We start from the raw sequence: 23,372 nt of genomic DNA, 5'->3' as shown, positions 1-23,372 counted from the left end.
TTTGAAAAGCGTGCAGATGAAAGCTAGGAAACAGAAACGTGCTGAAGATCTCAGATAAGTCAGACTGGAGAGGTGAATTCTAATACTTTAGAGGGTTAAAGTCTTTAAATGACATCTAGGATTCCTTACAAAGACAAAACCTCAGACTGCAGCAGGTTGATCTCCTCAGGCTTCAGCTCTGATTCCTCCACTACACCATCGTGTCTTCACTCACTGGGAGCTACAGGTTTCCAGTGATGATTGACAGGTGTGACAGGTTCATCTGAGGGCAGAAGCATCAGCTTGTTGGTCCACGGAACCAAACTGATCAGAGGTTTCTAAGCTCCAGTGAGGCAAAGCTTCTTTCCCATGATGCATCTGAAGGACCGGCTGAGCCTCACTGCTCCACCTCACTTTGGCCTCTGGATCATATTGCACATTATTATTTACAAAGGTGTGTGTGTGTGTGTGTGTGTGTGTGTGTGTGTGTGTGTGTGTGTGTGTGTGTGTGTGTGTGTGTGTGTGTGTGTGTGTGTGTGTGTGTGTGTGTGTGTGTGTGTGTGTGTGTGTGTGTGTGTGTGTGTGTGTGTGTGTGTTCAGGCTTCTGTCCACCATGTGGTTCTTCTGTCCGTGTGTGATCAGGATGAGACGTTCAGGTACAGTAGGAAAGCCATGAAGGCAGACTTTAATATGTAAATATAATAAAGTGTCTTTATGATGAAGGATTCAGTTTGGTCAGGAAATCTAAGAAGCCACATGATGAAGGTTAAACACAACTTTATACAAACACACAACTTAAACAGTAAGAGTAAAGTTCCTCTGCCTACTGTGAGTATGAGACACACGCTAAGGACATGTACAGGACTGACTGATTGTCAACGGCAACGACATCTCAAAAGGAAACAAATCCACTTTCATGGTACAAAAAAAGTCTTTGGACAGAGAGGAAGACCAGAACCCTAACCTGGAGGAGTGAAGGGAGGGACAGGGCGCTGATCTGAGCGCCTCCTACTGGCAGACAGGAGCAGGAGCAGGGAGGTCACAGAGAGGTCACAGGGAGGTCACAGGGAACTTGGCACCAAAACAGAGACAAAGTTCAGTAGTCTGGAAATGTGAGGCTGAATGTAAAAGTGTCTAATTTCCTTAACCGTGAACATCCGTGTGTTAACGTGTCAGAGGACACGTGGGGACAGTCTGGGTCAGTTGACTAAGTGTTCAGTCAGTGGAGGGAGCAGCTGAAGGTGCTGGGCTCCTCTCATGTTAGTGTTTAGAGCTTTGGAGCGACGCCTCCTCCTCACTTCTCCTCCTTGCCTGTGTTGTCCATGTAGTAGACGTTGACCAGGTGGCGGTTGAGGTGGCGGCGGTACTGCACCTCCAGGGGGAACGTGCGGTCGCAGAAGATGCACATGTGACTCTTGAGCTCGGTGGGCGTGGGGATCTCGTCCGTGGGCGTCTCAGGGTCGTTGGCCATCTTCCCCGACCCCGAGCCGTTGCTGTTGAGGCCGGAGTCGTCGCTGCCTTCGGAGGCGCTGTCGCTGATGTCGCTCCCGCCCTCGTGGCTGCTGTGGACGCCCTCGTCATCTTCCAGCTCGCCGGAGGGTTTGCCTCGGCGGCAGGGAAGCACCAGAGCGGGCGGCGATGTGGGTTTGGCGAATGTTGGCGGAGGAAGGTCCTGAACGGGAGAAGGGGTCTCCTGGCCCGAGCTGCAGCTGGGTGAGACAGGGAGCGTCTCTGCGGCCCGACTGTTCTTCTCCTCAGGCCCGGGGGGAGACGTCTCACCTGTGCCATGGTGTTTCTGTGCAGGGTTCTGGTCCAGGTGTGTGTTTCCTGTGGGCTCCTCCTGGGACTCTGTGGGAGGAGACACAGAAACCTTCTGGTCTGCAGCCGGAGCCGCAGCTTCTGTGGTGGAACTTTTCTTGGTCTTCTTCTGCTTGGCGGGGGTCAGCAGCGCGGCGCTGGACTTGCGGTCCGTCTGCGGGGCCGGACTGAGCTCCTTTGTCTTTGTCTTGTTTGCTTCTTCTGGACTGTTTGCTTTCACCTGCAGCTTCTCAGCAGTTGCGGCTTTTGAGCGTTTGGCTTTAACCACAGATGTCTCAGGTGATTGCTTGTTGGAAAGATCTAGAGCCTCGCTTGCTTTCCTCTTCTCTGCCTTTGCCTTCACCACCTTCTTCTGGACCTTCTCTGGACCCGCCTGTTTTTGTGGTTCTTCTTCAGCCTGCTCACTTCTTCTCTCTGACCTCTTGGACCCAGACTTCCTGGGTTTACTGGGGCCTTTGTTCTCCTTTGTGCTCCTCTCACTCTTCAGCTGCTCTTTCTCCTTCTTGGGCTTCAGCTTCTCTTCCTGCTTCTTGACTCTCTTCCTCACAGTTCTTTCTTCCTCTGCTTTCTCCTCATGTTTCTCTGGTTCTGTTTGGTCCGGACCTTCTGGTCTCTGTCTCTCTGCAGGGTGCTTCTTCGCTCGTCTTCGTCCCTTGTCCAGACTGACAGCGGGAGTCTGGTTGTCTTTCATTGCTGCGCTCTCCTTCAGAGTTTCGCTTCCCTTCTCCATCTTTTTCTGCCTTGTCATCACTCTTTTCTCCACGTCCACCTTCTCCTTCACCTTCAGCACCTTCTCTTTCTCAGAGGCGACCTCGCTCTTCTTCTGAGCCTTGTCAGTTGCGTCAGGTTGGGCGACGCTCAGTTTGTTCCTCTTGATTGACAGATTGATGGGCCTCGGTTCCTCCGGCTCCGGTTCTTCGTCCTCCTCCACGTCTTCCATGTCCACGTCCTCCCCCAGACTGGAGGAGTTGTCAAACTTGCCGGTGTCGTCCGCTCCTTCAGAGCTGGACTTCTTGACCCGCAGCTTGACGTTGGAGACGTCGATGGGGACGTCGCAGCCCGAGTGTCTGGACTTGATGTGGTACTGCAGGTTGCACTTCTTGGAGGCGGCGTACTTGCAGAGGGGACAGAGGAACTGTCGGGGCTTCAGGTGGAGCTCCACGTGCTTCTTGAAGTTGCTGCGGTCTGCGGTCTTGTACTCGCAGTAGGGGCAGCCCAGGGGCTTGGGCCCGTTGTGCACCTGTCGGGCGTGTCGGGTCACCTCGTGCTGGTTGGCTGCCAGGTAGTTGCAGCTCTCGCACTTAAAGGGCCTCTCACCTGCACACACAAAGACATGTCAGCACACACACTCTGGACCCTCTGTAGTAACACACACAGCCTTCACACAGGACTCAGCAGGGACACAGACTCTTTACTGGGTTAAGACTCTTTACTTTGGTTTGGGCTCAATTTGTTTCATCACTTCCTCCAATGTGGCCTCATGTTCTTATTGTGACATCATGCAGACCTGTGTAAGGCCACGCCCCCACACTAATGGCCACGCCCACATGTTTACTAAACATCTGGATTGTCAGGTGACTGAGGAGAGGCGGAGTAAACAGAGTAAAGGTGGTTTAGTGTTCGATCCACATGAGTGTGAACGTGACGGGAGGTAGGGACACACAACAGCACACACACACACACACACTTTACCATCCTGATCCCTCCAGCTGCTCCAGTGAGGGCACAAGAGGACACAAGAGGTGAGGGAGTGAGTGAGTGAGTTAGTGAAGACACAACACAGCTACTGAGCAGCTACTGATCAGCTACTGATCAGCTACTGACCAGCTACTGATCAGCTACTGAGCAGCTACTGAGCAGTTACTGAGCAGTTACTGAGCAGTTACGGACCAGCTAGAGTAGCTACTGAGCAGCTACATACTGAGAGTCAAAGTGTTTCTCATGAATCTGTAATCATTCCTATAAGATCATTAACACTGATTAGTACTTTATAATCACAGCATTCATTTTGTGTGTGTGTGTGTGTGTGTGTGTGTGTACTGACCAGAGTGTGTCCTCATGTGTCTGGTCAGGTGAGTCTTCTGGGAGCTGGAGTAGTCACAGTAAGGACACTGGAACGGTCGCACGCCTGGGACAAGAGATCAAAGGAGAGGAGCAGGGGTCAGAGGTCACAGGTGTGGAATGTGTGTTTTTGGGCGTGTGTCTTCTTTTGATTGTGTGTCGGCTGTGTCAGACCTGATGGTGTCTGCTTCAGCAAGAGGACCTGTGTGTGTGTGTGTGTGTGTACGTACCGGTGTGTGTGCGGATGTGTTGGATGTAGTTGCTCTTGCGGTCAGAGAAGTAGGAGCACTGGTCACAGGTGTGCAGCTTGCTGGGGAAGTGGTTCCTCAGGTGCTTCCTCCAGTGGTACTGACTCACAGTGGTGTAGGGACACAGCGTGCACTTAAACACTCTGCACACAGGAAACACACCACAGAGGTCACACAGGTCATCTGAGCTCAACTCAATCATGCTTCTAATGGAGGAATGTGACATCATCGTTGTTTCTGTTGTTAGTTTGTACGATGACATCACTTTGTTGGTTTGGTGGCATCATTGTTGCTTATTTTTACTTTCTTAAGAGTCTCACGCCAATGATTGAACACTTAGTGACTGAGTGTTACGGAGGTGGAGTGTGTGTCCAGTGTGAGTGTGTGTGTGATGTCAGCGGGCCTACCTGTGGTCCTCGCCCTCCTTGCTGTGGTGCTTCAGGTGGGCGATGTAATGGTCGTATCTGTTGGTGTTGTAGCCGCAGCGTTCACACCTGATCAGCCCTTTGCTGTCACCTTGAGCTCCGGCCTCCCCGCCGCTCTCCGCCTCCTCGCCCGAAGCTTCCTGGGACCTGGATGACTCCGCCTCCTTGGCCTTGGCCCGGCTCCTCCCCTCCACTCTGTTGACCACGAGCATCTTGCTGACGGCGTGCGTGCCCAGGTGCTGGACGAACTCCTGCTCGTTCTGAGCCTGGAAGCTGCAGGGCTTACAGTGGAAAGGCTTCTTCTTCTTGCTGCTCTCCGGCGCGGCGGGCGGGGCCTCTTTGCCTTGAGCGGCCGGCCGCTGCGGGGCTTTGGGGCTGGCGGCGCGGCGGGGCCGAGGGGGGCGGGACAAGTCTTCGGCGGCGTTGCTTCCCACGTCTTCCTCTCCGTCCGTGTTGTCTCCTACGACCACGGCCCTGATGTTGGGCCCCAGAGGCTCTGGATGCTCTGGATACTCTACGAAGCAGACCTCTGTGTTGCTCTGGCTGTCGTAGCTGTATCTGAACACAAAGAGACGCTTTCTTCATCTGGACCGCCATCAAAACAGGCTGCTGTGTTTACATGGACACACTCAGATTCTGACCTGATGATGTTCTCGTCCTCGCTGTCTGAGTAGCTGGACCCCACGGTCTTCAGCTCCATCATCTCCTTCTCGTCCCCGCCGCCGTTATCACAGCCGCCGCTTCCCTCCGCCGCCGTCACCGCCGCCACGTTGGCCAGCATCACCAGCTGAGGGGCGGGCAGGGTGTCCCTGGGGACGTCACTCAGGTTCCGGCCTTCGTCCATCATGGGGACGCCAGCGGGGAACATTTCTACTGGAAACACGGTCTGAGCCGCCATGTCCGGCCCCTCCTTCACCTCGGGCCGCCTTCAGCTGTGGAGCCGCTTAAGCTACAGATTCATCAAAATGGAGAGAGGGTAACAATCATCATCATCATCATCACTCTACTCAAACATGCAGCTTTCATAACCAAAGTGCTGACACATCAGGATTTCCTAAAAGTTAAATAAAGTTTGACACAAACAAAAGTTTTTAACTCCAAAAACTCATTTTAATGAGAACACTTTAGTTAATCTGCACCTGAAGACAAACTTGTTCTCCTGAGACTGAAGCAGGAGCTGCTGCTTCGTTGTGTTCCTCAGGCCTCTGTGTGTGTGTGTGTGTGTGTGTGTGTGTTTCACTGTCGGCCATTTTGAAACAGCACCACCGCTTGCAGACAGCGCCCCGCCGCACGCGTACACACACACACACACACACACACACACACACACACACACTGATGAACATAATGTGTTAATCAGCGCAAATATAGAGACGTGTGTGTGTGTGTTTAGATCTGACGAGTTTCCGCCCATGACAGCTGAAACATGGCGTGAAAGTCAAGTTTCACTGCAACGTGAACAACGTGGCGAAACGTTACGACCGGTCAGTGTGTGTGTCCGTGTGTGTGTGTGTGCAACATGAACACTGAGCCAAGAAAACATCAAACTTGTTCTGAAGATTTGTCGCCGATTAAAAATTACGCATTGAGAAAAAAACAATCCACTAAAGTTGTTAAGTGTTCCTTAACACGTTTAAAACAAAGTTTGACGCAGTTCCCGCAGGTTTGCGCGTGAGAAGGAGTGATTTATATCGAGTTACTCCATTTTACTTTCTGTCACAATGCACGGAAAGTTTGCGGAAGCGAAGAAGCACAAAGTGAACAGATGTTTGATTCAGACCGACGAAAAGTACAGAAGTGAAGTGAGTGTAAGTTTAAATGTTGAAGTGATCGATAAAGACGCGTTTGTCCCGTCGGTGTGGAGTGTTAGCCATGGTCCTGATCAGCCCCGGACAGCGCCTTCTTCTTCCTCACGCAGCCTCCATTTTCCTCCGACCCGAGCGGCTCCCAACAAGTTGGAAAGCGACGGAAACAACGAGTGAAGCGGCACTTTGGCTCCGGCATTTTGACCCGAGCGACAGTAAAACTCACCGACTGATGGGATCCGGACTTCTAGCTCGCGTTGTGCGTTCGCTTCCGATGCGTTTCAGGCTTTTAATGGACGCAGAAACAAAGTGCCGAGCCGAACTTTCCCCACATTCCTCCACAGAGAGCCGAGCCGAGCACGTCGGCCCGTGACGTCATCACGTCGCCCCGCCGCTCGCGCCAGGAATCAAGTACTCAAAAGAGCCAAGATGTCAACATAGAGATCAGAGTATGTGTGTGTGTGTGTGTGTGTGTGTGTGTGTGTGTGTGTGTGTGTGTGTGTGTGTGTGTCAGAACCAAACTTCAAATCAACCTAAACAAACTAATAACTGAACTTGATTTGTTGGAGCGTGTGTCAGAGAGGAGAATGCTGTGCAAGCTAAGGAGAATCATGAACAATGACTCTCCCCCTCTCCACCAGGTGCTGGCCTCAGGTAAGAGCACCTTCAGTAACAGACTCATTCCCCCCAGGTGAACTACTGAGCGCCACAGGAAATCCTTTCTCCCTGTGGCCATTGGACTCTTTAATAAAGCTACCTCGGGTCGAGGTGGGACGGTGGGGACATAGGGATCTGAGCCCCCCCCCAACCTGCTTCACTGTCACTTATAGTATATTGCACTAAACGTTGTATGTCACATACACACACCTGTATGCTGTAGTTGTGTAGATTGTCATTACTCATACCTCAGTCAGATGCACATTGCACTGCACTTCCTTATGTACTTATTTTGTCATGTACTGTTCCCCCCATTGTATGAACTTCATACCCCCCTTATTGTTTGTACTTATCTTGTACTTATTATCTACTTGAATTCTTGCACTTTTTCATTATTGTACTAGTTGGGGGATTTCTGATTTCTGGGGTTTGTGTTTTCATGCTGTACTCTAACTGTTGCACAGTAATTTCCCTCGGGATAATAACATTTCATCTTATCTTATCTTATCTTTACCTCAAAATGGACGATATCACAGTCACAAGCGTTTTTATTGCCAAGTAGGTTTTCACTTACAAGGAATGTTCTTTGGTGTTTTGGTGTAATAAGAGTATTAAAAGAAGAATAAATCGCAGGTATTTTACAGAACTATATAGAGTGAAAATAAAGAGCTTATCGGTTTACAATTATAAGATAAAATAATCCTTTATTTGCGTTACAGCAGCAGAGTGGAGAGTGCAAAACAATGAAGGGCATTAAAAAAAAGAACCGAAAAATACAACTAAGTACAGAATTGAAAATCGATGAATTAGTTACAGATTGCAAAGTGTGTTTGTTTATATGTGTCCCTTTATATAGATGAATAAACATATGGAGGGTGGATTATGATCACTATAACTATATGTATTTAACTATAATAATTATGGATTAATATGTACTGCGTAGAAATAGGACATGGAAACATGGTGTCAACTGTAATGTGCAGCGTTTAGACCAGAGAGCTCAGCCGTGGTTTCATTCATCCATAGAGGAACAAAGGGAAATATATGTTACATAAACATGACTCATTGGTTTAGAGATCAACTAAATCTGTGTTTACATGTGATCAAAGGGTTAACGTGACTTGACATATTTAGTGGATGAGCTGCTGTGAGTTCCTGTGTGAACGGCTCTACATCACCGCAGAGTTAGAGTGTGTAGAGTGGATTACTTTCACTCTGCAGGTGTTTCTGTAGCAACTCTGACCTGAGTGTCCTGATGTGACCTGTACCAACATAGAGCAGCTTCTGTCCTCAGCTTCAGTGTTGTTGTGGCCTCAGGCAGGAGCAGTGAGGTGTGCAGGCTTATTACAAACCTTCAGCCAGTATTCAAATACTCTGTTTGGTCTCTTTTTGGCTTGTTTAGCTTCATGCAAAGCAGCGTCACCTGACACTCACCCTTCTGGTTTTTCCTGTTTAGATTAGATCAGATGATTGGATTCAACTTTATTGTCAATGAGCAAGTACAGGTACAAGCCAATGAAATGCAGTAGCATCCAACCACAAAGTGCAAAAGTGTACTATTATATATACAGAATACAGAATATATACAGAATAAACTATATACATTATATATACTATATATACTAACTATAATTATAAATTCATAAATATGTAAATAAATAGTGCAAGGAGTCTTAGTGCAAAACGGAAGTGAAATGGAAATGATCAGTGCAAACAGAAAGTTGTGCAAACTGCAGTGGAGTGCAAGATGCTAGAGGGAGGATGGAGTTGAGTGGGGCAATGGAGTAGAGTTGTTGAGTTAACATGTATATATATTCTATCACATTTTATATATAATCTCCATTACATCATTTAATACTTTTATATCTCTATATATGTATCTTCTATAGACTACCAACTACCACATGTCACCATAATAAGGTTCATTCAAATGATTTAGGACTGTTAGCAAATGGAAATAAGCAGAAGATAAATGCACACATACAGAGATGAACATGTGGAGAGGAAAGTTTACACAGATATGAATGTAACCCAGTGTCTGGAGTTACACCAACAGGGATGCGGGGAGAAATAAAACCAAGAGCAGCATTTACATTTACTGAAATTGCCCCCCACTGCCAGTCCACGCTTTTTAATCCTTGAACCGGCTACCCTCCGGTTCCCGAGCCGAGTCCGCTTTGGACCTCAGCAACTGCTGGGCTTATTTTAACAACGTTGTTTTGACATGTTACCTCCACCATGTGACGCTGCTGCCCCACTTCTGTTGTTCAAACAAGTGGGTATTTGCTGTAAACATATTTAAGCAGTGGCTGTCAGTTTCACGTAGAACTTGATAAGGCTGAAATGTAACAGAATAAGTCCCGATAACCTTTTAGTGTAAACTGTGTACACAGACTGAGGCACAACGGGCCAAATGTAACTGATAAGAGCTTAATTGACTCAATCAAAGATGAATAAACCGTCATAGCTGCGACGCCCCGCCCACCAGAAGCCTCAGCTACGTCCCCTTCCCGTAATCACACTGGAAATGTGGGGAGTTTGCCTTCAAAATAAATGCGTACGAATAATTCAATTTGGTTTTGCATTTTCAGCTTTTGGTTGAAGTGAACATCAGCTCAGCAGCTACAGTTCAACTCAAAGAAGAGGAGTAAGTAAGAAGTAGAACAGATCAGGACAGGAAGGAGGAGTAGTCAACAACAACGCCACACGTGAATCTTATTCTGAAACATTTACCGGAAATGGAGTAATCGCAGTAGTGAGTTTGACATCGCGTCACACCTGAAAACTTCTGTGCTCATTTTTCCATGTTTGTAAACCGTCGCGCTGAGCTCTAAAGAACGCTGTTAGCGGCCGCTAAAGCCGTCCAGATCCGTGTTACTGAACCGTCTGCTGCCCTGGAGGTCCAGACGACGCTAACGAGCTAACTTTGACCTCAACTTCATGTAAAAAGAGAGGAAACTTCTCCGACGCTGTGCCTCTCGCCCGCTCGGCACAGCTCTGGAGTTAAACTTGTTGTAACTCGCTTCATTCTGAGTAATTGAACTTAATGTCGTTGGACTAAAGTTGGCGGAATTGAAAATGGAGTTTGAAAGTATCGTCCGGAGCTAGCTAAGAGCTGCTGCCTGTCAAGGGGAAACGGAACTGCCGACATTCTGCGTCTTCTTCCTCTAATTCTTCTTCTTCGTGTCAGTCGAGTCAAAGCTCCTCGTCATGGCAGGAGACAACTCCACAAACTTCACCCTGCTCAACCGGACGTGTAAGCTCGTGGTGCTCCTGTGTTTCCTCCACATATCCGTCACCGTCTTCTTCTACGTCAAGTCGCTGGACACGAGGTTCAACTTCGCCCAGAACCAGCAGTCTCAGACCCCGGCCAACTCGGCCAACCCTGCCCCGCGGCCCGACACCAGCACCAGAGCCGGGCCGGGGAAGGACGCCGAGAGGGGGGCCGACACCGCCCAGCAAGAGCAGCAGAAGCAGCTGGAAGAGGAGCAAAAGAAAAAACAGCTAGAGGAGCAAAAGCAGATAGAGGAGCAAAAGAAAAAGCAACTAGAGGAGCAAAAGCAGCTAGAGGAGCAAAAGAAAAAGCAACTAGAGGAGCAAAAGCAGCTAGAGGAGCAAAAGAAAAAACAGCTGGAGGAGCAAAAGAAGAAGCTGGAGAAGTGCCCTGAAACATCACCACTGCTGGGTAAGAGCGGGTTTCCATATGACTGGGTTTTCAGTAAATGGGGTTATGGCAGGTAGGTTCTGGTTCTGGTGGGCTCGGGGGTCAGTGGTTCTTGTGGTTCCATGTCAGCAGAGAGATAAGACACCAACACTCTCAGGTGACCAGGACTGGTGTAGGAGTCAAAGCTTGTGACTTTGTGGTCTGGTGTGTGACTCGGGGTCAAACACTGGACTGGACTTGGTACCTACAGACCGAAGGCCTGGTCTTCATGTTGACACGACTTACTGGGGTTTTAGAGTCCACACAGCCTGGAGCCACGCTGCTGCAGTGTGACGTGTCAGACATGGAGACGACTCGCTTTGAGCCTGCAGCAGCATCCTGTCTCTGCTGTCAGGCTCAGCCGTGACTCAGGAAACCTAATGCGTTCCGGGTTTGTAGCAAGAAATGAAGCGAGTCTCTTTTTCATACAGGGAGGAGACGTGTGAGAGAATGAGCGGTGTCTTGACTGTGTGCAGATAGCGACCCATCAGGCGGATGTGTATCCTGCCCCGTGAGGCTCTTCACGGCTCATAACTCTCAGATCAAAGTGATGAACGGACGGCGTTTACTTAGCCGACAGGGGAGGAAGGAGGAGAGCTTTCATCGAGAGGAGATGGCTGAGGAGGTTCAGTGTGCAATGGGGACGGGGACATCCTGGGATCCCCTGGAGGATGGGTTTTGTTTTTGCTATTTGTTTTTTTTAAGCAAACATTTTACATGACAATACTCAGACAATTATAGGATATTATGCAGATCATTTTTTATACAGAGAGAGAGAGAGAGAGAGATTATGATTACTATTGTTGCCATGGAGAATGTTGCCATGGAGAGGAAGTAGAGGTTAGTTAGCTGTGCATGCTGCCTCTACAGTCTGGAACATGCTGTGGTCAGACTGATAAGAGCTGTTTAGATCATGAACACGTAGGGCAACATCAGCAGGAACCATCAGGTGACCTCAGCAGAGGGAGAAGCATGAAGCTCCAGAGCACACTGCCTCAGGCTGCTGTGCATGTGACTGACACACACACACACACATCTGACTACCCAATCAGAGCGTCACTCCGGCACTTCCGGCGTGTGTACGTGTGAGTGAGATATCAGTAGGCCGGTTGCCGAGCCCATCCTTCCTCTCTGCTCATCTATTTATAAATGAACTGATAACTGCATTTACACCAGGACACTACTGCTGATTATGGTGTCTCTCTCTCTCTCTCTCTCTCTCTCTCTCTCTGTCTCTGTGTGTGTGTGTGTGTGTGTGTGTGTGTGTGTGTGTGTGTGTGTGTGTGTGTGTGTGTGTGTGTGTGTGTGTGTGTGTGTGTGTGTGTGTGTGTGTGTGTGTGTGTGTGTGTGTGTGTGTGTGTGTGTGTGTGTGTGTGTGTGTATGGAGCCTGGATGTGGTGGGTTTTGGCAGATTCCTGACTTATAACTCAAACTAGTTTAGCTGTAGAGACTGAACATAATGAACCTTCTGCTGAGGTGACACCATGGCTCTGTGACCTCTGTGACCTCAGCCCACAGGATGGAAGCCGCTCAGCTGTTGCCTGAAGTCCTGCAGCTTGTCTCCGTCTCCTCAGCTTTGATGTCCTGGGACGTGTTTATTGTCCATCTGTAGTGTTGTCCATGTGTCCTCAGCTGTGCGTCCTGCTGTGACGCCTGCTCGCTCTCATTCCTCTTCCAAGCACCAAACGGGACAAGCCTGCTCTTGTTTTTCAGCTCTAAAGAGAAATCCAGCAATGGAAAGGAGTCTGGTAACATCTCTACCTCTTTACCATCTGCATCCTGTCTGTGTGCTGAGCTCAACATGTTCACACTCTTTCACTCACATATGCTGCTTCTGACCCTCTCACACTGAGGCTGATTGGTCCTCTAAGGTTCAGCAGCGACGCTGGTGTTTGGCTCCTCTTGGGCTGAAGCTCTAGTTTGCTGCATTCAGTCTTGACATTGTCAGGAAACATTAATGACATCACTGACTCCTGACTTGAGTTGGACTTGAGCCTTTCTTTATTTCATGAGCCTCCAGTTATGGGACAATGTTTGTTCCTTTTGCGACGGAGGACAATCTGACTTCTTTAGGAGGGCTGGTGGAGACGCTGTCTGATTGGAAATGTGTTCACGTCACAGAGAGGCTGCCAGTTGGCACGGAAACGTAGCAGCAGTAGCAGCTTGTTTTCTTTCAACATATTTGTCTGCTTACTCACAGTTTTGGAAGTCTGCTCCTGTGTCTGTTTAGCTCCATTATAAATCCAGGATATCTCTGTGAAGCTTTGTGAGAGAAAGCTCAGAACAGCTCCAGCTTCCACCGCCGCCTTTGCATCGCATCATCACCGCCACAATGCAGGCAAATGCTGTTTAATGAGGCCTGGCTATCAGCTGAAATATGCAAACAAAAAGGTTGGCAGACAAATGAGCAGAGTGGGTGCCTGAGATGATCCTGTGTTAGTCTTCAGCCTGAGATGATCCTGTGTTAGTCTTCAGCCTGAGATGGTCCTGTGTTAGTCTTCAGCCTGAGATGATCCTGTGTTAGTCTTCAGCCTGAGATGATCCTGTGTTAGTCTTCAGCCTGAGATGATCCTGTGTTAGTCTTCAGCCTGAGATGATCCTGTGTTAGTCTTCAGCCTGAGATGATCCTGTGTTAGTCTTCAGCCTGAGATGATCCTGTGTTAGTCTTCAGCCTGAGATGATCCCGTGTTAGTCTAGAGAGGATCACCTGTCAGTCAGTCGTGATCAGCTCGTCGTTCATTAGATCAGATTATAACATCACACTCATTTTCCCTCTTAGTTGAGTTTATTGGGGTCAATATTATCTGTCTCACCTCCTGCTGTGTGTTCTGTGCTCTGCCGGTCCAGTTGGTCCTCTGCGGGTGGAGTTCAAGATCGCACTCAGTCTGGAGGAGATCAAGAAGTCCAGTCCCAACGTGGAGCCCGGTGGACGCTTCAGACCCAAAGACTGTGTGGCCGTGCAGAAGGTGGCCATCATCATCCCCTTCAGGAACAGAGAGGAGCACCTGAAGTACTGGCTCTACTACCTACACCCCATCCTGCAGAGGCAGCAGCTGGACTACGGAGTCTACATCATCAACCAGGTACACTCACACACACCTTCATGTGGCTCTGGTGATGAGGCACACGGTTCACCGTCGTCCCACCAGACGTCTCAACGCAATGAATCCTGTGAACGGGGATTACAGCATGGAATAGTTTAGAGCATTTAGAGTTTAAACTGTTGTTGGTCTCCTTTGCGTGAGGTGCAATCATGAAACTCCTGGGTTTTCTGGTTGATCGTCACCTTTTCAGGCTTTGTCATGTGAGTGTAGTTTCTGTTCTTCTGTAAAGTCCCACAGCTGCACCTGCTTCAGCCAAGAGAGAAACACGCCTCACTGCACACGCGTGTGTGCTCTGGCGTGTGCAGGGACCTTTGCTTTAGTCCCTCTGGTTCACACACACCTGTTATCATCTCTAATGACTCCAGAACATGAATGTGAAGGGGAAAGACAGAGCCGTGGTTGCTAGGAGACGCTGTGTGTCAGTTCCCCTCTCCAGATGGATCGGTGACACGCCTGAGGGCCCGCACGGAAACAAACCCTGGGCAACACGTTTGTGATGTCATGAGTGCAGGAAAGGGATAGGGAAACCAGACCAATGGTCCGTAACCTTGACAACCTTTAGTGGAATTGTTCTCCACAGCGTCATAAAGTTATCAGAGTAGTTTTTGTGATTGTGGCCCTTAGCAGACATCAGTTTGAGCTGAACGTGAAGAAGATGACGTCTCCCCCTGTAGCCACACCGTCAGCTCTTCCTGCTACATAGTGTGACACATGACATCATCTGTGAGATCAGGGAGATACCAAAAGGACTCATTTCACTTTTCTGAATACAAAAATATGAGAGAGGAGCTAAAAAAACATGAACTAGTAAATGTTGGTGTGTTATTGTGTTGTTATTAAATGTTCTAGTGTATCTTCTTGACCTGAGATGCATTTCCTGTTGCGGGGAGGAGACATGCTTGCTCTGAGCTCAGAGCTTCATGTGTGTGGAGCTCAGAGCTTCATGTGTGTGGAGCTCAGAGCTTCATGTGTGTGGAGCTCAGAGCTTCATGTGTGTGGAGCTCAGAGCTTCATGTGTGTGGAGCTCAGAGCTTCATGTGTGTGGAGCTCAGAGCTTCATGTGTGTGGAGCTCAGAGCTTCATGTGTGTGGAGCTCTGATCTGAGCTCTGACCTGAGCTTCTCCAGGACGTTTTGCTTGAATGTGTTTGCAGTTTGTTTAACTGGCTGTCTTCTCTCTCTCTCTTTCTCTCTCTCTCCTTCTCTCTCTCTCCTTTGTGTCCTTCCTCCCGTTCCTCTCTTCCTCTTCATTTTAACCTCCCTCGCTCACACACGCCCCTCCCTTTGCATGTCAGGCTGCTGTCGCTCTTGGAGACCTGGAGACACGCCTCCTGCTTGCTCTCAGCCAAGTAGCAGGACCTGTTTCTGGTAATACGGGCTTCTTTCTTCTCTCTTTCTGCTTTTTTCTTGTCGCCTCATCAGCAGCATCCCTCGAGCCTTTACACGCCTCTGTCATGAACTCTTATCTGCATGGAACACTGAAGAAGAATGTGTTCAGGTTTAGGGTTAGGGTTACAACACACAGATGCAGACGAGGCGTCACATCTGTGTGTTGTATCTCTAGCATCATTATAGCAGAACACAGTATGACATGAAAGCATCTGTAGAGCTGTAAACAACAGGAAGTCTGTAGTGCTGAGTGTTGCCCCTCAGCCGCTCAGCTGTGAAGGTGCTTATGTGGGCACAGTGCAGGTACGGAACAACACACACACCTCTGAGCACATCATGGGTGTTGGTTGCCAAGCAGCCTTTGCTGTGTTCCATTGCAGCAGTATAGCTGCTATGGAGACCTGGTGCTGGGGGGGCGGGGGATTTTCTGCCCATCTGCCTCACCTATCTAAAGGTGAGCACGCTGTCCTCATGTCCTCTACTGTCTCCCACTGAGGTGTCCATGTCCATTCAGACAGGACAAACTAAGTGTGAAGACGTAATGGAAACCATGAGCAGGAGGCACAGAGGCTGGAGAAGAGAGCGGCGTCCCAGAGGACTGCAGTGTGTCACTCCTCAGCTGTAAAGGAGATTGTTTCCAAAAGTGATTTGTGACACATGATGATAAAGAACAGGAAGTTTGCATGAAATCACACATAACATCAATGATTATGTAAGCACACGCACGCACGCACGCACGCACGCACGCACGCACGCACGCACGCACAGCAGGACAGCTCTGATTCAGCAGGCAACCACCACATACAAGTGATGACATCATCTTTGCCTCCGGTAGTGTAAAGGTTCAAACCAACCACAAAGACTAGAACACAAAATGTGGAGGTGGGTGTGTGTGTGTGTGTGTGTGTGTGTGTGTGTGTACACCAGCTCATCTGTGTGCCGTTCTGCTGGGTCCTAAACAGAGTGGTGTTTCACTGAGGTGTCTGCCTCTTGCCACTGTGTGTTCATGTACGTTTAAACAGTAACACACACACACACACACACACACACACACACACACACACACACACACACACACACACACACACACACACACACACACACACACACACACCAAGAAGACGGGATCTTCTCAAAGGTCACAGCAGCCTGAATCCTGTTCTCAATCCCTTCAGGATGGAGACGAGACCTTCAACCGCGCCAAGCTGCTGAACATCGGCTACACCGAAGCGCTGAAGGAGTACGACTACGACTGCTTCGTCTTCAGCGACGTGGACCTCATCCCCATGGACGACCACAACACCTACAAGTGCTTCAGTCAGCCGCGCCATCTCTCCGTCGCCATGGACAAGTTTGGCTTCAAGTGAGATAAGCCGTCTGTCTGTCTGTCTGTCTGTCTGTCTGTCTGTCTGTCTGTCTGTCTGTCTGTCTGTCTGCCTGCCTGCCTGCCTGCCTGCCTGTCTGTCTGTCTGTCTGTCTGTCTGTCAGTCAGTCAGTCACGCTGATGTTTGATGGGAGAACACAGGAAATCTCCATGATAACCAGAGACGCCATGGTTTGGTCCTCTTGTTGGTTTACTTATGCAGACCTGAACCCAGACCCGGGGCCTGTAGGTCCCTCTGAGACCTGGTCTGTGATGGAGACTGGATCAGTTGATCAACACGGACCGAACATTCTTCACTGTAAAGGTTTCCAGATGTTTACCGCAGCTCCCCTTGAAAAATCCCCCCACAATGTATCATGTGAGATGCTGACTGTCAGAGTGAGCTCAGTAGCCACATGCAGGGCGGTCTGGTGTAAAAGTGATCAATCAGAGTTATCAGTGCAGAGTAAACAGGCGGTGAGACTCTGACCGGCAGGCTGAGGCCTAATCAGCTGGTGTGTACTCAGAGCCACGACCCAATCAGTGCGTGTGAGAACTTTGATCACAGCACTGAGGGAAGCTACAGACCCGGATCAGGTTACACTGTTGGCTGTCAATCAACCGAGGCGTGTCAATCTTAGACATAATCTCTGCATCCTAAAACTACAGGAGTGGAGTTTGTTAAGATAAAGACACAACCCTGTTTATTCTGTCATACATGTGTGGCATTGTGTGTGTGCGTGTGTGTGTGTGTGTGTGTGAGAACATCTGCTGGAGTCCATCCAGTGTTCAGCTCGTTTGCTCCCATTCCTGCGGCTTCCTTCATCATCATGTGAGGCTGTAAACAGGCCCCTCCTCCTTCACGTGGACCAGACTGGGACACGATACAGAGCTGCTGCCTTGAGCTGCTTAACCGCACCTCAAGGGTTATGACAGAACCACACAGGAAGGAGAGTGGTTTGTCTAAGACATGGCCAGTCTGGTGTCTAGTCTGGTCTCTAGCCTGGTCTCTGGTCTCTAGTCTGGTCTCTAGCCTGATCTCTGGTCTCTAGTCTGGTCTCTAGCCTGGTCTCTGGTCTCTAGTCTGGTCTCTAGCCTGGTCTCTAGCCTGGTCTCTGGTCTCTAGTCTGGTCTCCCTTGCCTGGTCTCTGGTCTCTAGTCTGGTCTCTAGCCTGGTCTCTGGTCTCTAGTCTGGTCTCTAGCCTGGTCTCTGGTCTCTAGTCTGGTCTCTAGCCTGGTCTCTGGTCTCTAGTCTGGTCTCTGGTCTGGTCTCTAGCCTGGTCTCTAGCCTGGTCTCTAGCCTGGTCTCTGGTCTCTAGTCTGGTCTCTGGTCTGGTCTCTAGCCTGGTCTCTAGTCTGGTCTCTGCTCTCTGGTCTGGTCTCTGGTCTGGTCTCTAGTCTGGTCTCTAGCCTGGTCTCTGGTCTCTAGCCTGGTCTCTAGTCTGGTCTCTGCTCTCTCGTCTGGTCTCTAGCCTGGTGTCTAGTCTGGTCTCTAGCCTGGTGTCTAGTCTGGTCTCTAGCCTGGTGTCTAGTCTGGTCTCTGCTCTCTCGTCTGGTCTCTAGCCTGGTGTCTAGCCTGGTCTCGAGCCTGGTCTCTGCTCTCTAGCCTGGTCTCTGCTCTCTAGCCTGGTCTCTGCTCTCTAGCCTGGTCTCTAGCCTGGTCTCTAGCCTGGTCTCTAGCCTGGTCTCTAGTCTGGTCTCTAGTCTGGTGTCTAGTCTGGTGTCTAGTCTGGTTTCTGCTCTCTTGTCTGGTCTCTAGCCTGGTGTCTAGCCTGGTGTCTAGCCTGGTGTCTAGCCTGGTGTCTAGCCTGGTGTCTAGCCTGGTGTCTAGTCTGGTGTCTAGTCTGGTGTCTAGTCTGGTTTCTGCTCTCTTGTCTGGTCTCTAGTCTGGTCTCTAGCCTGGTGTCTAGCCTGGTGTCTAGCCTGGTGTCTAGCCTGGTGTCTAGCCTGGTGTCTAGCCTGGTCTCTAGCCTGGTGTCTAGTCTGGTCTCTAGTCTGGTCTCTAGCCTGGTCTCTAGCCTGGTGTCTAGCCTGGTGTCTAGTCTGGTGTCTAGTCTGGTGTCTAGTCTGGTCTCTGCTCTCTTGTCTAGTCTGGTGTCTAGTCTGGTGTCTAGTCTGGTCTCTAGTCTGGTCTCTAGCCTGGTCTCTAGCCTGGTGTCTAGCCTGGTGTCTAGCCTGGTGTCTAGCCTGGTGTCTAGTCTGGTGTCTAGTCTGGTTTCTGCTCTCTTGTCTGGTCTCTAGTCTGGTCTCTAGCCTGGTGTCTAGCCTGGTGTCTAGCCTGGTCTCTAGCCTGGTCTCTAGCCTGGTGTCTAGCCTGGTGTCTAGCCTGGTGTCTAGCCTGGTCTCTAGCCTGGTGTCTAGCCTGGTCTCTAGCCTGGTCTCTAGCCTGGTGTCTAGCCTGGTCTCTAGCCTGGTCTCTAGCCTGGTGTCTAGCCTGGTCTCTAGCCTGGTGTCTAGCCTGGTGTCTAGTCTGGTCTCTGCTCTCTTGTCTGGTCTCTAGCCTGGTCTCTAGTCTGGTCTTCCTCTGCCGCTCCACACTGTGCTTCTCTCCACACCCAGCTCTGATAGCAGCAGTGTGATCAGGTTGTAGATTGCCCGACCTTCTGCCTCTGGCTTCTCATCTCAAACCTGTTCTTCCAGTTTGTGTGCAGTTTTGGGTGAAGAGGGCTGAAGCCGAGCTGAGCAAAGAAGGGTGTGTGAGAGTCTACATGATGGAACAATAGATGAGAGGGGTGTGTGTGTGTGTGTGTGTGTGTGTGTGTGTGTGTGCGTGTGGGTGCATTAGAGAGGAACCAAACCCCTTCAGCTGTGTGGATCATAGAGCAGCATCAGGCTCACTTGACCACTCACTGCTCTAAGCCTCCTGGTTGACTTTCTCCTGACCATCTGACCTGTATGGAGGCAGGAAGTGGATCTGGAGGGAATAACACTGCGTCTCCCGGAAAGAAGCCAACTTCCTCTTCCCAGCCAATTACTGCCCAGATGTGCCTCTGCTGCAGCTCCTTTCATGAGTCAGCATGTAGTCCACACACACACACACACACACACACACACACACACACACACACACACACACACACACACACACACACACACACACACACAATCTGTGGCTGAGCAACGTTTGGAATAAAAACAAATGTTGTGAAAGGAGAGAAAAGGAGAAGGGAAAGTGTGTGTGTGTGTGTGGAACAGGAAGTGTTACCATCTGTCTGTCCTCACCTCCTTTTTACGCACACACTCTCACACTCACATGGTTTCCAGGATATGAGCAGCAGCCTGGTGCAGCTCCTCCTCCTCCTCCTCCTCCTCATGTAGAAACGTTCTTCTCACTAAACTCAACGTCTGGACTTCGGAGCATTTACTGTGTCTGAATGTCTGTTTGAGTGTCTGATTCAGAAGTGATACAATAACTCACTCCTCTCCTCCTCTCTCCCCTCTCTCCTCTCCTCCTCTCCTCCCTCAGGTTGCCCTATAATCAGTACTTTGGTGGCGTCTCCTCCCTGAGTAAGGAGCAGTTCTTGAAGATCAATGGTTTCCCCAACAACTACTGGGGCTGGGGAGGCGAAGACGACGACATCTTCAACAGGTAGAGCCGCACGCCGCCACGCTTTCACCCAACACACACACACCGTAACACCTCCACCAAGGCTGAACCGGCCCAGGTGGAGCCTCTCTAGTTCAGAATGTGGATTCTTCCTCTGAAGTGTGTTTGATCATATTGATCCTTTATGGAACTTAAATGATAACCATGAACATGAAGCACAGCAGAGTGTGTGACTGAAGACCAGAGTCCCTGTGTGAGGTGAAGACCTGAGGTGAGAACATGATCTCCATAGAAACACAGAGGAGATGACCTCAGAGCTGTGAGAGTCTGACGCTCCTCATGTTTCCACTCTGAGCTGAAAGAGAGCAGGAGGATCTTTGTTACTGATCCAGAGCAGAGCCCAGAGCAGACGGGTCGCTCTGTCAGACTCGCACACAGGTTTTTCCCACGAGCCCCAGAGCAAAGTGACCCTCCAGAGGTGAGGGGGGGGGGGAGCTGAAACTGAGGGGCCGGCGCTCGTGGCCCTCGTGCTGCTCTGAGTTGTGTCGCTCTGGACTGCTGGTGACTGAGTCAGCTGATCTGTCAGAGGAGCTCTGGAGTCGGTTTACACGTCTGAATTATTAACACGGCTCCACACCTTCACCACCGCCTGCTCCTCGCCCTCCCGCACTGAGGTTCACGCCTCGGTTAAGCAAACAAATCAAGAACAATTCCAACACTTCAACATGAAGAATCTGCCCTTAAAGTAAACAATCACACACCAGATATTTGGCATTCTCTCTGTCAGATAATTTCTTATCAACACTCGGTGTGTGTCTGTGTGTGTGTCTGTGTGTGTGTCTGTTTGCGTGTGCTCGTGTGTGTGGAGGTCTTGGTAACCTTGGGCAGGTCATAAACAGACTGCTGGGAAACCCTGCAGCCTGCTGATAAAGCTGCACATCCCAGCTGTGATGTCTTGTTAGTAGAAACACTGAGGGGTCAAAGGTCGTTGTTCACTTGAGGACAGAATCTTCATTTCACAGCCTGACACTAAAAAATACTTTACAGAAGTGAAAGATCCATGATGAAGACTTGAGTATGTGAACAACAACGACACAAACAAACACGTGTGTGTGTGTGTGTGTGTGTGTGTGTGTGTGTGTGTGTGTGTGTGTGTGTGTGTGTGTGTGTGTGTGTGTGTGTGTGTGTGTGTGTGTGTGTGTGTGTGTGTGTGTGTGTGTGTGTGTGTGTGTGTGTGTGTGTGTGTGTGTGTGTGTGTGTGTGTGTGTGTGTGTGTGTGTGTGTGTGTAGGTTGTCGTCCAGAGGGATGTCCATCTCCAGACCCAGCGGGGAAGTCGGCAAGTGCAGGATGATCAGACATGACAGAGACAAACAGAATGACCCAAACCCACAGAGGTACGACTGGGGAGGGGGGGAGAGGAAGAGGGAGGAAGAGGAAGGGAGGGGCAGAGGGAACGGTAGCAGGCTGCATGCTCACAGGGTTTTTAATTTAGCCTTAAATCTATTTCAAACCGCTGCACTAAATGATTTTTGATGTCTTATTCCATGTTTCTTGTAGTTCCTTGAAGTATGGTTGATCTCTTTTGGTCTGATCTTCCTGTAAAGCTCCTCCTCTTCTTCTTCTTCTTCTTCTTCTCCTCAGATTCAACCGCATCGCTCACACCAGAGAGACGATGAACACGGACGGCATCAGCTCGCTCACATACAAGGTGATGAAGGTGGAGAAGGAGCCTCTGTTCACCAAGATCTCGGTGGACGTGGGCAAACCCTGAGCGTGGGCGTGGCCTAAAGAGACAGTGAAGACTGAATATCAATGCAACGCTGCAGACGCAGTGAAGAACCAAACGTGCCTTCATGACTGTAGATGATCACTCTGTCGCCTTTTTCTAAATGTTTGCACATCTTGAGGACAAAACCCAAGGGATCCGCCCTCTGCAGTGGGCGGGGCTTCGTCGCAGGTCCGACGGTAACCGCCGGCTACCGCCTGAGCCGCTTAGTGCCTTAAGACAGGAAGTGAGGCGCTGACGGTGGAGGTCCTCTTCTTCTATCACTTTTATGGGGTTTGGGTAAACTTGATTATTGTGTGGGTATCAGGAACGATTGAATCTTTTTGTCTGTATTCGGCTTCTGAGGTCTGTGAGGTCATCGCCACCCGTTTGAGGAATTCCACTTTGAGATCCGTTGGAATTCCGTCTCGTTTTTCGGATCGCGATGTTGAAATGTTCCTCTCAAGTTTGACACGCCTTTACGGCTTCAGTGGACCAGAGTCAAGTGAGAGGGCGGAGCTTAATCAGTTCATGTTGGCTGGTGACACGGTGCTGCGTTTACAGGAGTCTGGTGTTTGAGAGAGAGAGACGCTTCCACACAATCGTGACATGAATCCTTTAATGTTTGATTGTTTGTCTGTTCTGTGCTTCACTCATCATGCTGAGTATCTACAGAGACTTGATCTGGCACATTAAAGCAATATTTGTTATTGATCAGTCAGGATATGCTGGACGGTTTCCCTCAAGTGTCCTTCAGAGCATGTGTTGTGTTATTATCATGTAATAACACAACACATGTCCCCTGAGTGTGACCTTACTGCTCCTGCTGCAGAGGAAGCATCGCTCCACCTGATGGTGGCGCTGTAACCGTTACATTTTGTCAATAAGCTTGGACCCAGAAGTGATCAATCAAGCCGTCTAATCAGTAAGCTGTTACATGTGGACACAGACTCATGTGACGCCTCACATGATGAAGATCAGAGCCAAAGTTTGTGTGTGTGTGTGTGTGTGTTTGTGTTTATTTTGCATAAATCAATCAATCAGTGCTCTCAATCACTTTTTTCAGAGTAAAGTTTTCCTTAAATCACTGAGGTCTTTGTCCAAAGAGCTGATCGGGCCGAACAGTCAAGTGAAAGTAAAGAGTTTTGTTTTTAGGCCACAGAAAGAAAAACAGAAATATTTGTAAAGATTTTGAGATTTTTTTGGTGAATAAATCGATTTCCTGTCATAATCTGAATGTGTGAATTTAATCATGTGACCGATGAGTAAGTGTGTTTACAGCTGAGTGAGGATGAGGAGGATGATGATGACCAGCTGCTTGGACCGGCGCGTTGGTTTCTGCACCGGAGTTTAACAAATAAATGTGACGGTCAACGTGAAGTCAGGCCTGCAGCGCCCTCTGCTGGACAGGAAGAGAACTGCAGCCAACTGTCACTGACTGAACACAAGCGATTATTCTGTCTTTGTTTCTTATCAAACTTTACAAACCTCTCTGTTCTTTCTTACTAA

At 49.5% G+C, this 23,372-nt stretch overlaps 2 protein-coding genes across 3 annotated transcripts; one reads left to right on the top strand and one right to left on the bottom strand.

The window, feature by feature from the left end:
* Nucleotides 1-498: 498 nt before the first annotated feature.
* rest (RE1-silencing transcription factor) lies at nt 499-6,692 on the bottom strand. 2 transcript variants are annotated; one of them, XM_076138337.1, is made up of 6 exons: nt 6,563-6,692; nt 5,173-5,480; nt 4,514-5,089; nt 4,089-4,249; nt 3,842-3,925; nt 499-3,114 (listed from the first exon to the last, which is right to left on the bottom strand). In XM_076138337.1, exons 2-6 carry the CDS (start codon nt 5,427-5,429, stop codon nt 1,274-1,276), a joined length of 2,919 nt encoding a protein of 972 aa, XP_075994452.1. In that variant the 5' UTR covers nt 5,430-5,480; nt 6,563-6,692; the 3' UTR covers nt 499-1,273. The 2 variants fall into 2 exon arrangements, with proteins under 2 accessions (XP_075994452.1, XP_075994453.1); XM_076138338.1 differs by having other exon boundaries at nt 4,514-5,083.
* Nucleotides 6,693-9,729: 3,037 nt separating this feature from the next.
* On the top strand, nt 9,730-23,094 carry b4galt1l (DP-Gal:betaGlcNAc beta 1,4- galactosyltransferase, polypeptide 1, like). Its single transcript, XM_076138340.1, has 6 exons — nt 9,730-10,678; nt 13,544-13,779; nt 16,363-16,550; nt 20,017-20,139; nt 21,388-21,492; nt 21,740-23,094. Exons 1-6 carry the CDS (start codon nt 10,204-10,206, stop codon nt 21,867-21,869), a joined length of 1,257 nt encoding a protein of 418 aa, XP_075994455.1. The 5' UTR covers nt 9,730-10,203; the 3' UTR covers nt 21,870-23,094.
* The last annotated feature ends 278 nt before the right edge of the window (nt 23,095-23,372 follow it).

The sequence above is a fragment of the Genypterus blacodes genome, unplaced genomic scaffold (assembly GCF_046128005.1).
Source record: "Genypterus blacodes isolate CSIRO-AG114 ecotype Tasmania unplaced genomic scaffold, CSIRO-AGI_Gbla_v1 ptg000361l_1, whole genome shotgun sequence".
In the NCBI taxonomy this organism is placed as follows: domain Eukaryota; kingdom Metazoa; phylum Chordata; class Actinopteri; order Ophidiiformes; family Ophidiidae; genus Genypterus; species Genypterus blacodes.
This window is presented reverse-complemented; position numbering and strand designations above follow the sequence as displayed.